This window comes from Neopelma chrysocephalum, unplaced genomic scaffold, assembly GCF_003984885.1.
Source record: "Neopelma chrysocephalum unplaced genomic scaffold, ASM398488v2 Primary Assembly neopelma1_97033, whole genome shotgun sequence".
Classification (NCBI taxonomy): domain Eukaryota; kingdom Metazoa; phylum Chordata; class Aves; order Passeriformes; family Pipridae; genus Neopelma; species Neopelma chrysocephalum.
This window is the reverse complement of record NW_020925675.1, coordinates 1523455-1534990: the sequence shown is the minus strand read 5'-3', so window position 1 is coordinate 1534990 and position 11536 is coordinate 1523455. Positions and strand designations below refer to the sequence as shown.

The 11536-nt window shown below is 45.4% G+C and overlaps 1 protein-coding gene across 1 annotated transcript in view; it reads right to left on the bottom strand.

The window, feature by feature from the left end:
- Positions 1 to 1013: 1013 nt before the first annotated feature.
- Positions 1014 to 11536, bottom strand: part of LOC113961062 (SET-binding protein-like) — a 451480-nt gene continuing 440957 nt past the window's right edge. Inside the window, exon 6 of the mRNA XM_027671085.1 lies at positions 1014 to 1492. Within this exon, the coding sequence (XP_027526886.1) occupies positions 1014 to 1492 (479 nt within the window). The remainder of the gene's footprint in view (positions 1493 to 11536) is intronic.

Sequence of the window (11536 nt, the reverse complement as noted above, 5' to 3'; positions counted from 1 at the left end):
CATCTAGCCGGGAGACCGGGGAATCGAACCCGGGGTCGCAGCAGTGAGAGTCCTGCATGCTAACCACTAGGCCACCAGGGGTCTCGTTCATATGTAACAAGCATCAAAAAAACTTGGTTGATGGATGACCCTTTTTTCACATGCCATTGCCAAGTTGCTTCATAAAGATGTGCTATCATAACTGAATATCCATGTATAGTTTATGTTAAATGCTGTGGCATTCCGTCGTTCCTTGGGATAGCACTTGAAATGAGCATGCATGCATGTAAGGTTCTATTTTTCTATTGCCTATATTGCAGCTAGTTGTAACTAGGTAAGTAAATGAGAAAAAAATATATAGTTCTAGCAGAAGTCAGACATTTTGGGTTCTGTTGCTCCAAAGCCTAGTAGGTATATAAAACTGGGGAAAAAAAAAATCAAACAGATTATAACCAAGATCACAGTTGAGAAAATTACACAACTTTTTTTGTTGGTTTTTTTTGTTTGTTTCTTTTTTTCTCTTTTTTACAGTGATTTCTATTATGGTAAGGTTAGTCTTAGCTTCACCTGGCCGGCCAAATAGAATCAGAGTTGAGCATGCAGCCCTAGTGACAACATTCGGCTCTTTGCAAGGATGACTTCCTGCCTCCAGGTATGAGAACAGCAATGCTGAGATTCTTATTAGTTTTGGAAACTCTGCAAAGTAGATGCTTTCCCCAATTTTGACACATACACCTAGCCCCCCCTTACCCCCCACCTTTCCCACACCCTTCCCCGCTCTTTCCTGGGGGGACTGGGGCCAAATGCAAACCCTGGTTGGCACAGCTCTCTTTCATGGGTTCTGACTGCCAAGGGGATGAGTCTGGTGCTGCTGCGGGGGTGAAGCGGACCACACATCTCCAGTCCCTCAGTCCTGGCGTACCCCGCTACCGGCACCCGACATCCAACAAGGTGCACTAGCCTTAGGAAAGGCCTTCGCTTTCGCTCCCTCTGCCTTTCTGGTGCCGCTTCACTTTCATGTCCTCCTCTTCCTCCTATGAGGACTTGCTTTTTCTTTTCCAGAGCATCTGGGGTGGAGGGAAAGGGGGCGGAGGAAGGGGAGGAGGGAGAGGAGGTATCGGGAGTGGCATCTCTCGAGCCATATGTATGACAGCCTCAATGGTGGCCATGATTGTATCTTGAGTGGCTGCTGGCTCTATTATTAAAGGGTTGAGTGTCGGTCTCTGACCTCTTTTGCTGGGACGGTTAATGCATTTTTCCAGAATGGGCATTTGGTCTTTGGAGTCTTCATCAAAGGAAAGGGGTTCCTTCCGAGGACGCCCCCTCCGCTTCTTGATGAAGTTATTGCCTGTCTTTGATTGTCTCTGCAGCCGCTTGGCTTTCAGGATCTTGTTCACATGATCCAGGTTCTTCTTCGTGGACAGGATCTTGGTGTAGTTGCACATCTTGTGCACCTCGCACTGGATTGCTTCAATTTCATGGCCCTTGAACCGTTTTTTCAGTGGTGAGCTGGCTGTTGGGAGACAAGGAGAGAAACATGTGTAGGTCAAACAACAGTGAGTGGAAACTCCTTTGCCTTCTTTCAGCAACATGAAGACTAGATGCTTTCAAGTCCAATAGGCTGAATATGACTACTGAAAAAGAGATGGTTGTGAGAAAGGATTCTGCATAGAAAAACAACTAAAAAAATTTAAAATATTATTACAGTCCCAGAAGAATTGCTGTTGCTGTAAGAGACTTAAAGATCACAATTGCCTCAAACACTGTCAAGGCCACAAAAGGAACTTGCCACAAGATAAGCCACCATAGTGGGAACTTGAGATAAGCACAGATGGCAGAAATTTACAACAGGAAGGCACTAATTCCAGACCTAGCGGAGATGAGGTTTGGTTAGCACATCCTGGTTCATACATCCCGACAAAAATTCCCACTGTGACAGACTGTAGAAAAGGAAGCAACTGCTTATACACATGCCATCCCAAGTTATGGGAACATCTGCAACCACCCCATGGATACCCAGAACTTGGACTGTACAGAAGAACAACTCTGGGACCCCCACCACTGAAAAGACCAGAGTGAAGAATGATCAATGGAACACCACTGGATCCACGGGTGGTGTCTATCTTCTGCTTGATCTCTCTCTCTCCACCCCCATCCTTTTCTATTTCTTTCTATCTCTCTACTTCATAATTATTGTTAAATGAAATCCGTACTACTGACTTCAGCATATGGTCTTGTTTGCACCTTAATTCAGGTAGAGGCATCTCTCAATAATTGGATCTGTAGGAGTAGTGCTTTTCGGAAGAATTTGTAATGGGAAAGCTAGGAACTCGGTTTTTGCTAGGAAGGCTTTCTGCCTAAAAGGTAACTCTTTCTCAAAGGAAGTTTCAATGCTTTCTTCCCCTCCCGCATAGCAAGACAAGTTCTCAGCCTCTCTCTGATATGTGAGAGGAGAGAGATAAGGTACAGAAATGCTACAGGGCCGTTGTGGCCTGGGGAGAGTCGGGGGGGAGGGGCAGTGATGATAAAGCCAGGGAGCGAACAGTACTGCCTGGAGTGCCGAGAGTTTTAATGTCTGCCTTTCCACTGCCTTGGCATTCTTGGGAAGAATACCTGCGTATATTTACCTTACAGGATCTTAGCAGTTGCCTCCTTTTTTACTGTGCTAGGTGAAAACGCAACTTCAACTACTGTCAGAGACTGAAACAGTGTCATAGGTTTGAAAAGAGATGTTGGAATTTTTTCTTAATGTCCGCCCCCCCATCTGTTTCTTCCGGGATGGGGGGGGAACAGAGCGAAGCCGCACGCGCTGGGCAGCACAGGAACGGGGGTAGAGGGAGGTTCCAGGGAAGCGGGGTTGCCACAGGGATGGCTGGGGAGCCTTTTGTTCGGAGGTTTTTGGGTTTGGTCCGCCGACTGGACAGAGCGGGGAGCCCGGTTTCGGCCGCCTCCTTTTCTTTTCCTGAGAGGAAGTTTTTTCCCCATGGGACACCTCGCAGAGGACGATTGAGAGAGAGAGAGACCGACCCATCTCAGAGCGAGGTATCCTGCTTTCGAGACTACCTGTGGAAAAGGACTTTTTCATTGCTGACCGCTGCGGGCACACGTGGCTGCGAGCAGTTGTTGAACTGCCGGGACAGTCCTGCCTTCCCCCCTCCTTCCCCCCGCCCCGAGTTGCCGCCGGTTTCTTCTCCCCCGCCCCCCCCCATCCCCCCGGGGAATTGGGACTTGGTTTTGTTTCTTCTGAAAGTTTTTGATTGCACCATTTCTTGTTTATTCAGATTTTGTTAATAAAAAGCTGTTCTTTTCCACACTTCCACCTGAAGTTTCTTAATTTCTAAGTAGTAATTTTGTTAAACTAAGACAAACAGTTAATGACTTACACATTCTAAGATCACCACAAAATGAAAAGAAGCAACTGCTCACCCAGCAAAACCCATGCCCCACCCCCAATACTGCTAAAGGATCAGATAAATGGGTGTCATTGTCCAGCTATCCTGGGTGCAGATGCCTGCCTGAGGAAGGGAAAAGGCTAAGAAGAGGGAAGTCCTGAAAGGTGGGAAAATCCCTTTTATCATGCCAATGTCCTCCCTTTACATGATAACTTTGCGCATCTAGCCTGGGTTATACATCTCAAATGTTGGACCATGATGGACCATGATGGATGCTGGCACAATAGGCAGCTGCAACTGTCTTTGGAGATGTCGGAGGCCACCCCCAGGGAGGTACAAGGCATTCCCACCTGAGCTGGAAGTGTATAATAACTCATATAACATTCTTTGCGTTTTGTGAGGGGTTTCCCCCAGCCCCAACAGATCAAGACCACCATTAGACCAACCATTAGACATGGAAACCGCAACTACCAAGTTTCATCGCTGGACCCAGTGGGTGGTGACCATTAACATCTTTCCACCCTTATCCTTTCTTTCCCTTTCTCTCTCATGCATTTCCTTAAGTGTTACCTTTATGCTTTAACAATGCTTTATTGCCATAGATGCTTTAATACTGCTATACTTTAATAGTGCTATATTGCTATGCTTTAATATTGCTGTATTGCTATAGAATGATAACACCCAAAACGGCAACATACCTGTTTACCTTTGAAACAAAATTGTTCTAAAATAAACCCTACATATATATGTTTACAAACACCAATTATTCAGTGTTGTTTCACTCTAATCCACCCCAAGGGATTTATTAATAAGAATCTGGGTGACCCTCCCCTTCTGGGGTGGGTTGTAACAACTACTAAGCAGTCTTCAGAGATTTCTCTCCATCTTTCCCCTCTTCTAAAGCAACAAAGCTTTTCAACAGCAATGTTTTACCACAGGTTTGCTTCATTCTCATTTCTAAACTTCTAGTGGGAGGGAAGGAAGCTTAGCATAGCTGTCTTATTGGCCCACCGTAACTATTAAACTTTCTATACCCCAAGCATATAGTCCTGATGTCTTCACCCCAGCCTTTAATTCTTGCCATGGATGCCAGTTAGTATGAAAAGTGTTTGTTACTGAAGCTAGTGGGCATAGACAAGCTGTGTGGGTCACTTAATCTGTGGCAAATTCATTACACCTGTGTATGAGAAATAAAATAATCCAGTTTTATTATAAGTAAATTTATTTAAGTGGGAAACAGGGGGTGTTGGGATTTTTTTCTTACCTCCCATTTAATTTCGGGAATATTTAGGCGTCTCACGAAGATTGTAAGGTGAAAGGTACCGTCAGGGCTGCACACCCAGGGAATATTGCGGTCGAGGTAGGATACAATATATAAATGGAAAATTTACACCGGTCACATGTCTTTGTGTGCAAAAGAACCCCCACTGTGCGGTACAGGGGGGTACGTCATCAATCAATCAGGCCGTACAGGGGGACCCCCTGTACAGTACAGGGGGGTACGTCATCAATCAATCAGGCCGTACAGGGGGACCCCCTGTACAGTACGGGGGGTACGTCATCAACCAATCAAGTGGGACCAATCAGGTGGAACCAATCAGGCGGGAGGGTGACACCCACCCGCCGGTTTGAAAATTACCCTTTAAGGTAAAATACCTGTTACCTGCTGAATATTCAACATATTGGGTGGTCGAAGAGTACAAAAGGAGCGTGCTTTTCGAGGGGGGTATGCTTTTCCAGGCGGGTGGCTTGGGACTGCACCCAGCGCTGCAAATAAAGGATTCTTTTCTGTAAGTTTCCTTGTCCTGCAAGTGGTTTTTACCATTTTATAAATTGGGAAAAGAGATTTTTCTCACAAATTTGGGGGCTCGTCCGGGATCCAACGCCCGGCAGCCCTGGGCTGGGGGGCCAACATTCAGGAAGACGCCCGCCCCACCCAGCTTGGCGGTCCGAGGACGGGACCCCCTGGTTCAGGGCGGTTGCGGAAAAGGACCTAGGAAACACGGTTGCAGAACAAGGAAAGCAGAAGAGCCGGCCGGCATATAGGATTTAAAAAGACCGCGGCGACACACGAGCCACAGGAACCCGGTAAGGGAATCATTTAAGCCTAAGGGGGTGGATTGGGGTCCCTTGGAGGGGCAAGTTGGGGTCCCTTGGGGGACATGTTGGGGTCCCTTGGGGGGGGCAAATTGGGTTTCGGGAGAGTGCGTGAGAGTGACTGAGACGCGCCTAAAGGTGCGAAGCGAGAGGGAGTCTTTCTAACTGCGTTTCCACGTCTCTCGCGAGAGGACTGGCCAGTGAAGAGACGAAGCGATTGGTGAGACGTAAGACTGAGAACTCCCGGGGAAGAGAACACGGGGGGAATAAAAATTGAAAAGGATTAGTCTGGGGTAACTTGTAGTAGGGATTTGATACGTTTTCAGCAGGACCGCAACAGGGAAAAATAAGTGTTGTGTGTGTCCCCAGTGGGGGCCGGGGCAGTGATATTGTTGATGCCTTTGTGTAAAGGGGTACCTGCGTGCTCTGGAGGAGCGGGGGCAGAGGTGCACTCCGGCAGGGAGCGGGACGGTGAGCTGCGGTGTACTGTGTGTGTCCCCGGTGGGGCCGGGGACGTGAAACTGTTGCTACCTTTGTTTAGAGGGTGCCAGGTGCTCCGGAGGAGCAGGGGTGGCAGCGTGCTACGGCAAGGAGCGGAGCAGTGTGCTGTGTGTGTCTCCGGTGGGACCGGGGCAGTGACACTGTTACTGCCTTTGTTTAAAGGGGTGGCCACGTGCTCCGGAGGAGTAGGGGTGGCAGCGCACTCCGGCAGGGAGCGGAGCAGTGTGCTGTGTGTGTCCTGGTGGGGCAGAGGCAGTGAAACGGTTGCTATCCTTGTTTAAAGGGGTCTTCCCCCGGCCAGCCCCTGGGTGGGGTCTTTCCGCAGGGGTCTTCCCTCGGTCAGCCCCTGGGCGGGGACTTCCCGCAGGGGTCTTCCCTCGACCAGCCCCTGGGCGTGGTTTTCCTGCAGGGGTCTTCCCCCGACCAGCCCCTGGGCGGGATCTTTCCGCAGGGGTCTTCCCTTGGCCAGCCCCTGGACGGGGTCTTCCCCCGGCCAGCCCCTGGGCGGGGTTTTACCGCAGGGGCCCATCCCCGGCCAGCCCCTGGGCGGGGTCTTTCCCCAGGGGCCTTCCCCCAGTCAGCCCCTGGGCGGGGCCTTTCCGCAGGGGCCTTCCCCCTGGCCAGCCCCTGGGCGGGGTCCTCCTGCGGGGGCCTTCCCACAGCCAGCCTCTGGGCAGGGAATCCCTGCAGATTTTTCCGCAGCCTCTGGGATAAGTATTTCCTGGAATTCAAATTCGGTATTTTTTGTTGGATTTTGACAAAGCGTGTGTAATCTTATTAATTAATTACAATGGGAGTTGCGGGAAGTAAAACAACTGTAAAAGAGAGGGGAAAGAAAAGATCAGAAAAAATACCTAATATTCCCCAAGACTCCCCCTTAGGCAGAATGTTAGAGACATGGGACGAAACAAGATGGACTCGGAGAAAAAATAAGGAAACTATGATACAATTTTGCATATATGAATGGACAAAAGAGCCAATAAAATCAGATTACCTTATTTGGCCCCAGTTTGACTCTTTTGACAGCTGGAGTTGTCAAGCCCTTAATATCTATGTCAATACAAAAGAACCATTTAACCAAGAAGAAAGCGCTTATGAGGCATGTTGGATAAAACCCATGAAACTATTTCCAGTTACTGTAACCAGTAAAACAAACAAAAATGAGAAGAAGAAAAAAAGCCCAAATTGGGATCCAATAGAAGAGTGTTTAGACAACCCCCCCCCCCCCAACCCGGATAGAAACCAAGTTAATGGAGCACAAGATCTAGACAGGACTACTCCTCCTCCTCCTTCTCCTCCCCCTTCTCCTAGTACCCGACAAACGCGAAGAAGAAGAAAAGAACAAGAGTCAGAAACACCAGGAAAACTTTATCCCCTCAGAGAAGTTCCCATGCACGGAGCACAAGGAGGGGTGGGATACGTAAACGCTCTCCTAACCAGTATGGAGGTAAGGGAGTTCTGAAAGGAGATGAAGAAGTTACTAGAAGACCCACTGGGGTTAGCGGAACAATTGGACCAATTGTATTCATGTGGGATGAAATGCAATCTATAATTAAGAGTTTATTCACTGTAGAAGAAAGAGAAATGATTCGAACCACAGGGATCCGGGTATGGAACAGAGAACATCCTCAAGGAGTAAATGGTCAAGACGGGGAACAGAAAATGCCCGTAGCTCGCCCGAATTGGGATCAGAACACAGATGAAGGAAGGCAAAATATGATCGATTATTGTAATTGTATCATTAAAGGAATTAAAGAGGCGGTCCCTCGAGGACAAAACTCAGCCAAAGCCTTTGATGATCAACAAAATAAAGATGAATCACTGTCAGAATGGTTAGAAAGACTAAAAAGAAATATACAACAATATTCAGGGGTACAACTAGACTCTCGAACAGGACAAGAACTATTAAAAGTCTGTTTTGTAACACATTCTTGGCCTGATATTAGGAAGAAATTAAAAAAGATAAAGGATTGGAGCGAGAAAGGATTGAACGACTTATTAAAAGAAGCCCAAAAAGTGTATGTCCGGAGAGATGAGGAAAGACAGAAGAATAAAATTGAAATAATGATGGCTACAATTAAAGAGATTTTTCTCACATGTGGGAAATAAATAAGGCAGTTTTATTACAAACAGGGATTTCCATGGTTACCTCCTGTTGAGATACCTGGAGGTCATTTTGTTTGGAGCGATTGAAGACCCGTTTTGTGGTCAGGAGTTGGTGGGTTGCTTGTTGTTCTGTTCACTGTTTTGCTTACTGTTCTTGTTGTTACCTGCTGCTGCTTACTGTTTTGCTTACTGTTCTGCTTACTGTTATAGTATGGAGGCAAATCGGAAAACATGTAAGGCAGTAAGACCAATTTGGGCTCACTGCCAAGGGACCATGCAGCCGGGGGCAGGGAAACAACCTGATAGGTGGATGGGAACAACCAATGAACTGTACCAAAAGGCAAAGATCATCTTTTAAGGAAGAAAAGAGTGAGGCCTGGCATGGGAGGAGCAAGGGAGTGGCTATGTAAATCAAGAGACCTTAAAAAGGCTTGTCCCTCCCATTCAGGTGTGCTTGAACTGGATCACGAGTTCGGTGCACCCAGCACGCTGGTAATAAAGTTCTTTGTTTCACTTTATTTGACTGTCTCCGAAATTTTAATTAGAGATATTTCTCACACACCTGCCTAGGTTTCTTTAGTATCTTCTCCATGGATAGTAGCTGAAACTACTCAGTCATATAATTGACTTTAAAGGTCCCAGAAGTAAGCTTATTCCTGGTTCAGATAACTTACTTTAGGTCTGAATGAAGTCCAAAGTAGCTGTCTCTTGCCAAGGTCATGTTGTGAGTCATTGTCAGAACTGGAAAGAATACTCGGCATTTCTTGGCTCCTGGTCCTTTGCTTAGGACACACAACCTTGTTTGTTTTGCTTAAATTGTCTTATTTTCCTTTACTGAACATGACATCTGTTCAGAGTTCAGGATTTGCACACAGATTAGAAGTAACTCCCCCTTTGAAAGAGAAACAATGTATTAATTCTGCTGTTGCAATAACTGGTGCTTCCTTTCACTCCTAACATATCTGTTCTGTGCTGCTGGAAAAGAAATTATGGAGTTCAGAATTTCTTTTTGGTAAAAACTAAAACATCCTACTAAATTAACCTCAACCCACATCTACTTGCAAACTTAATTTACACCTGACTGTCAAGCAATCATTTAGGTTTGAAATCCTTGAAGTTTCCAGAGCAGACAAGATTTCAAGAAAAGATCATTTGAGGGTTATCACTCCCTTCATGGCTAACAGGCTAATCTTCTAGCAGTAGTTTAAATAAAGTTGCTATTGTAGCATTTTCTGTAGATAACCAGGAGCCATCAAGTGGTAGAATCTCCTCTTGCTCATTATGGGCTATGACAGATTCAGCATACAAACCTCATGCGCTGGCCTCCTGTATTGGGTCTGGCTGAGCTGGAGTTCATTTCCTCATAGTAGCCCTCACAGTGCTGTACTTTGCATTGGTAGCTAGAAGGGTGTTGATAACACACCAGTGTTTTAACTACTGCTGAGCACAGCATCAGCACTGTAACATTCCTTCTGGGAGGGGACACAAGTAGGCCAGCTGACCAAAACTAACCAAAGGGATATTCCATACCATATGATATCAGCTCAGATATAAAAACTAAGGAAAGGAGCAGGAAGGCAGGCATTCATTGTTTCCAATGGCTGCCCGCTAAGAAACCATTACACGTGCCTGAAGCCCTGCTTCTCGGGAAAGTGGCCAAACATCACTGCTGATGGGAAGTAGAGAATAAACCTTGTCATTTTCCACTTTGCTTCTGCACGCACAAGCTTTTGCTTTGCTTTTGCCTTAATAAACTGCCTTATCCCAACCCACAAGTTGTTTTCCATTTTATTATCTCCCCTTTATGGCTGGGAAGGGGAGTGATAGAGTGGCTGGGTGGGCACCTGGCATCCAGCCAACGTCAACCCACCACACCTCTCCACTTGGAGAACATAAATTATTATCTCTTATACTACCAAGCAAAGAGCTTGAGTAAACAAACACAATTTAAAATGTAAGAAGTAGGAGTGAGTCATAAACAAAACACAGATGTATGCTCTCTTATAAATAAAGACCTGGATGGTCAAGTTTCCAAGGTCTTGTTTTCATTAATTACAAAACAAAATACATTTTCCATATGTAACCCCCTCCCCACGCCAAAATGAAAAATAAAACCCACTTACAGTTTATGATTCACAAAGGACAAAAGAAAAGAGGAATGCAGTCATTTTGGTACCAAAGAAAGAGAAGGGAAATGAAATATTCCAGTTTCTCAGGAGAAGATAATTAATTGCACAAAATTCCTCTTAAGTAGGTCACCTCTAAAAAGCGTGAATCCTAAGGGCAAGTGGCAGTGAGCTATTTTTCAGACATTTGATCAAAAAATGTTAAATCCCTGTCACACAAAGTGATTACTCTCATCTGGCCTCACTGGTGTCCCAATATTTCCAGTTGTAAGCATTCAACTCCTTTGAGTCCCTCACAGATCCTGAGAGTAGCTTCAGGTCAGAAGTCAAACATTTAGCACACTCTTCATATTCATTGTCTGCTTTTTGTTTTATTGCTATTGTCAGGGCATATTTTCAAGACTTCTTTTTAAATTCCCATATTCAATATGCAAAGTTTTTCCCAGAAAGTAAAGCTGAAATTTTTCAGTTGATAATGGAAATATTGAAGATTAAAAATTTAGCACAAATACAGGAAAAATTGTAAGGTTCATGGTGATATCAGGAGATTTGGCATTTTCTCAACTTTAATTGGAAAGAAAGTCAAAGGATAAGAAACAAATTTGAAATAAATCATTATCCAAGTATATGAAAAGATTTGATGTCTTTACTGAGATTTATTTGTAGTCAGTTGTTTCTGCAGATTAGTATTACCCCTTTGTCGCTGTTAAGTTGAGACGGCCACAGCGACACAGAATCAGTCTTCTTCCAGAAATAGGACAGGAGAAAAGGATCTTTATTGCGACAGGTTACAGACATTTATAGACCTTAACACAACATGCATGTTAACCTGTAATTGGTGCTTTTATGTACACATACTTCAGGATTGGCTGCCAAATAGCAAAGTCATGCTGATACAGCATCTGCATAGTCATGATGACCTGACTAGAGCAAAGTCACCGTGACTTGCAGAAAGTCCAGGATATCCATTTTTGTAATTCCTGTCTTCCATCTTCTTACTTCCTTCCGACAGACCTGTTGTTAACGCCAACAATTCCCATTTCTTTTGTATTTATGCCACAAAGATGGCCTTGACAGTCTGCTGCAGGGCCCTTTGCAACAGGCTGATCAAGCAAGGTATCAGTATTGACAGTTCCTGATCTAAAGCTAAGAAGAAATGTGGCATCATACAATAAGGATGGATAACAACACTTCACCAAGAAAAAAGTTAAGAGAGTTCATCTACCATCTAGAATAAGGACTCACTATGGTCCGACAGATTCACGTAACACATTCCCTTAAAATCTTGACACTCATGTAAAGTACTTTTAAGCCTACACACATATATATATATAC